At 45.4% G+C, this 4,599-nt stretch overlaps 1 protein-coding gene across 1 annotated transcript; it reads left to right on the top strand.

The window, feature by feature from the left end:
* The first annotated feature begins 2,100 nt into the window (after positions 1–2,100).
* On the top strand, positions 2,101–3,953 carry LOC113881852 (olfactory receptor 2H1-like). Its single transcript, XM_027524981.1, has one exon. It carries the CDS (start codon positions 2,164–2,166, stop codon positions 3,115–3,117), a length of 954 nt encoding a protein of 317 aa, XP_027380782.1. The 5' UTR covers positions 2,101–2,163; the 3' UTR covers positions 3,118–3,953.
* The last annotated feature ends 646 nt before the right edge of the window (positions 3,954–4,599 follow it).

Genomic DNA, 4,599 nt, shown 5'->3' with positions numbered 1-4,599 from the left:
CCAAGTTACTTAACCTCTCTGAAACTGTTCCCTTCTTGGTAAATGTGGGATAATAACATAATATTGCAGCGTTACTATGAGAACTGGGTGTTCAAAGAGTTGATTGGCACCAAGCTTGACTCATAGGGAGCATTTAACAAATGTTATGGCTAATAGCAAGAGCAGGTACCGATCACTGGATTATGTAAAACTCCTTTTAGTGGACCCGCCAACCCCTGCCCTGGCTCCTAGCACAAGGCTGGTACTTTGGGGGTGCAAAAACTGAATCAATGTATAAGCTAAAGAATGAATGTGTCAGAGGGAAAAGGACTAGGAGAAAGATGCTAAATGAAAATAAAAGTCGAAAAGACAGATCAAAGGAGAGAAAAAGGAGAAACTCACTAAGAAAGATCTCATTTAAAGAGACTCAGGAATAAAGCAGAGGAAGCAAGGGAATGAAATGGCAAAAGAATGAGAAAGTTAGAAATGAAAAAAAAAAGATTAGGATGATGGTGAATTAATCTTAAAAAATAGTTGGTTTTTGATTAAGGGTACAAGGACTTTTATAGTAAAGAAAATAAAGGAGGTGATGACTGCTCAAGGGGCCTGGGATTTCTTTTTCTGGAGATGAAACATTCTGGGATTGATAATGCTGGTTGCACAATTTATGAATATACTAAAAACCATTAGGTTATACCCTTTAAAAGGGTGAATTTATGGTGTGTAAAATACATCTTCAAAAAAGAAAACAAAGTCACAATTTAAAATTCAAAATGTTAAAAACAAATTCAAAACGGTGGTTACACTTTCAGGAATGGGCAATTGAGCAGTCAGGGAGGGGCTCCTAGGAGCTTCTAAGATACTTGAGACATTGATTCGGTCCAGGTTGGCACATATACCAGGGTTGACTTTATTACTCATTAGACTATAGAGATATGCTTTGTTTACACTTTCATTTGAGTATAACAATCTGAAAGTACTTTTAAATATATCCTATAAAGGAGAAAAGAACTACAGGAGAAAAAGAAAGAACAAACCAAGAAAGATGCAAAAGCAGAACTTTCTGGCAAAAGGGGGATGCAATAGAGCTTAAACACGAATGGAGATCTTGTGATGGGAGATGTTCAGGCCGCCCTAGAGCTGCAGGGCACTTTTGCCGCCTGCCACCATCCCCCAGCCGCCTTCTGAAGGTCTTGTAAGACCAGAGAACCCTGAGTCCTTGTCTCTCAACTGCCAGAGTGGCTGCAGCCTCCACCCCATTCCTGAGCTGACCTTCTATACCCCAGTACTTCCCTATTTATTTTTTTTAATCCAGTTACCTCCTCTAGGAAGCTTTCCCTGTTACACCTACCCAAGTTGGTCCTTCATCTTTCTGACTTTTTCTCTAATTCACTCAGTGTGTTGGTATTCCTGACTTTTATCTTGGAGTCTTTGACAGTGTTCCTGAGATCTCCTCCATGATTTTAGCGTGCACGGGACCACCTCACCTCCTGCCTGTAGGCTTCCCAAGGCAGAGACTGAGCATGTGGACCAGCTTGCCAAGCAGGAATGTTGGTTCTGTGACTCAGGCAAGCAAACTGATCTGTCATTAGACACAAAGGGAAAACCTGTCTCATAGATAAACATTCCATCTCTGATAAGCTGCTTCGCAAATAAACAAGCATAAAATCCAGGGAGTATAAATAAGTAGCTCTAAAAATTCATCAGAACAATAGAGAAATGATCAAATCTACAGACATCATTTACAATCAGAAAATGTATTCAAAGTATATACCTTGCTATTTCTTCCAACAAATATATAAGGAAAAAGACAACACTTAGAATAGTGCTCTGAAAATAGCAGCACTCCGTAAATGCATGTTGGGTGAACTAATTAATCCATGCTTTACACCAGCCCCCTTTAAACTGAACCAGTGAATCTGAGACCAGTGTGAGTCTCCGTCTGTCTTCTGCACATTCACAGCTTCCTCACTCTCACTGGACCACATTTGACCAGGAGGAGCAGGAGAAGAGAAGGAGCTGCTGGATGGTGATGTGCTGGGAAAGAGGCTGAGTGAGTGACGACAGAAGAGAAACGCCCACCTGGTATGACCTGACAAGTGCCCAAGGTGAGTTATTATAAGACAGGTGGGAACACACAGCTCAGACAGCCCTCATCCCTCTAGGTCTGGACAAGAACAGGCCATGGTCAACCACAGCTTCCCAGTGGACTTCCTCCTTCTGGGCTTCTCTGAACACCCAGGGCTTGAAAGAATCCTCTTCATGGTTGTCTCAATCTCTTACCTCCTGACTCTGGTGGGCAACACACTCATCATCCTGCTGTCCATGCTGGACCCCAGGCTCCACTCCCCGATGTACTTTTTCCTCTCCAACCTCTCCTTCCTGGACCTCTGCTTCACCACAAGCTGTGTCCCGCAGATGCTGTTCCACCTCTGGGGCCCAAGGAAGACCATCAGCTTCCTTGGCTGCTCTGTCCAGCTCTTCATCTTCCTGTTCCTGGGGACCACGGAGTGTGTCCTCCTGACCGTGATGGCCTTTGACCGTTATGTGGCTGTCTGCCAGCCCCTCCACTATGCCACCATCATCCACCCCCGCCTGTGCTGGCAGCTGGTGGCCATGGCCTGGGTCATTGGGCTGGTGGAGTCAGTGGTCCAGACACCACCGACCCTCCGTCTGCCTTTCTGCCGCCACCGGCGAGTGGATGATTTTGTGTGTGAGGTCCCAGCTCTAATTCACCTCTCCTGTGGAGACACCACCTACAGTGAGATCCAGATGGCTGTTGCCAGTGTCTTCATCTTGGTTGTGCCACTCAGCCTCATCCTGGTTTCTTACGGTGCCATTGCCCGGGCAGTGCTGAGGATTAACTCGGCAGTAGCATGGAGGAAGGCTCTGGGGACTTGCTCCTCCCACCTCATTGTGGTCACTCTTTTCTACAGCTCGGGCATTGCTGTCTACCTCCAGCCCAAAAATCCCTACGCCCAGAAGAGAGGCAAGTTCTTTGGTCTCTTCTATGCAGTGGGCACTCCTTTACTTAATCCTCTCATATACACCCTGAGGAACAAGGAGGTAAAGAGTGCGCTCAGGAGGTTACTGGGAAAGGATGTGGACTCCAGAGAGAGCCGAGGGAATGCTGCCTGATGTGCTGGAAAAGCAAGAACAGCTTCTCAGTGGTTTTGCCAGGAAGTCTGTGTCCACACAACTCTGCTCTCCTCACATCCATCATACCACAGAAATGAATGGCAGCCCCCTCTGTGTTCATGCAAGTGTGAGTGTGGGTGTGTGACACAGAGAGATGCCTCAGAAATGGATGACAGCCCCTATGTGTGTGTGCATGCAAGTGTGTGTGTGACACAGAGAGACACACACAAAGAGAAACAAAAATTGAAAATGTGTTAAGTGGACTTATGTAGCCCTATATGAAACATATGAATCAAATGTAATATTTTGTGCTTCACACAAAATGTTGATCTCCCCAACTTTATCATTTCTATTTCTAGCTCACCTCCTTGTCACATTGTCACTATTTCTTCACCTCCACTTCTAATTTCTACTGTAGTTTCTTTAGTTCTCCCTTAAGGTTTTTCCACTTCCCTATGTGTCTATTTTGCTATCTCATTCTATTTTACATCAAGGAGACAGGGAGGTGAAGCCCAGGGGGTTCCAAGATGCACCCAAGGACACATAGTGTTAGGACTAAATCCCAGGCCCTATGACTTCCATCTGGCAGCTTCACAATTACAGGCAGTTGTTTTCCATATACTTGGGCTGGAAGTCAGAACAGAGGCTTAGGAGAAACCTTAATTTCTTCAGTTCTACTGCCTCCTCTTCTCTGGCACCCACAGATGACAGACCAACCACTAAGACAGAGAGGGAGACATCAAAATGTTTATGCTGGTGAACAGTTTTGACAAGGAGGGATTGGTGCCATCTAATGGATCTTCCCTGTAGTTCGGATGGTAAAGAATCTGCCTACAAAGCAGGAGACCGGGGTTCTATCCTTGTGTTGGGAAGATTCTCTGGAGAAGGGAATGGCAAACCACTCCAGTATTCTTGCCTGGAGAATCCTATGGAAAGAAAAGCCTGGAGGGCTACAATTCATGGAGTCGCAAAGAGTCAGTCGGACACGACTGAGTGACTAACACTACTAATGGCAATATGTGGTATTACATCTGGCATCTCAGACTCCTGACCTAAGACCTGTCCAGGGTCATCAGTCCTTTACTCTTGCTCAGAAAGATGATAATGATCGTATTGTTATTATTACGTATTAAATAGTGGGTGTTCGTCTAGTCAAGGCTATGGTTTTTCCTGTGGTCATGTATGGATGTGAGAGTTGGTGAAGTTGTGAAGAAGGCTGAGCACCAAAGAATTGATGCTTTTGAACTGTGGTGTTGGAGAAGACTCTTGAGAGTCCCTTGGACTGCAAGGAAATCCAACCAGTCCATTCTGAAGGAGATCAGCCCTGGGATTTCTTTGGAAGGAATGATGCTAAAGCTGAAACTCCAGTACTTTGGCCACCTCATGCAAAGAGTTGACTCATTGGAAAAGACTCTGATTCTGGGAGGGATTGGGGGCAGGAGGAGAAGGGGACGACAGAGGATGAGATGGCTGGATGGCATC

This window comes from Bos indicus x Bos taurus, chromosome 23 (assembly GCF_003369695.1).
Source record: "Bos indicus x Bos taurus breed Angus x Brahman F1 hybrid chromosome 23, Bos_hybrid_MaternalHap_v2.0, whole genome shotgun sequence".
Taxonomy (NCBI): Eukaryota; Metazoa; Chordata; class Mammalia; order Artiodactyla; family Bovidae; genus Bos; species Bos indicus x Bos taurus.
Note: the sequence above shows the minus strand (reverse complement) of the source record. Positions and strands in the feature narration are given on the sequence as shown.

Coding starts and splice junctions, on each gene's coding strand:
- LOC113881852 (XM_027524981.1), top strand. CDS start 2,164: ATGGTCAACCACAGCTTCCCAGTGGACTTCCTCCTTCTGGGCTTCTCT.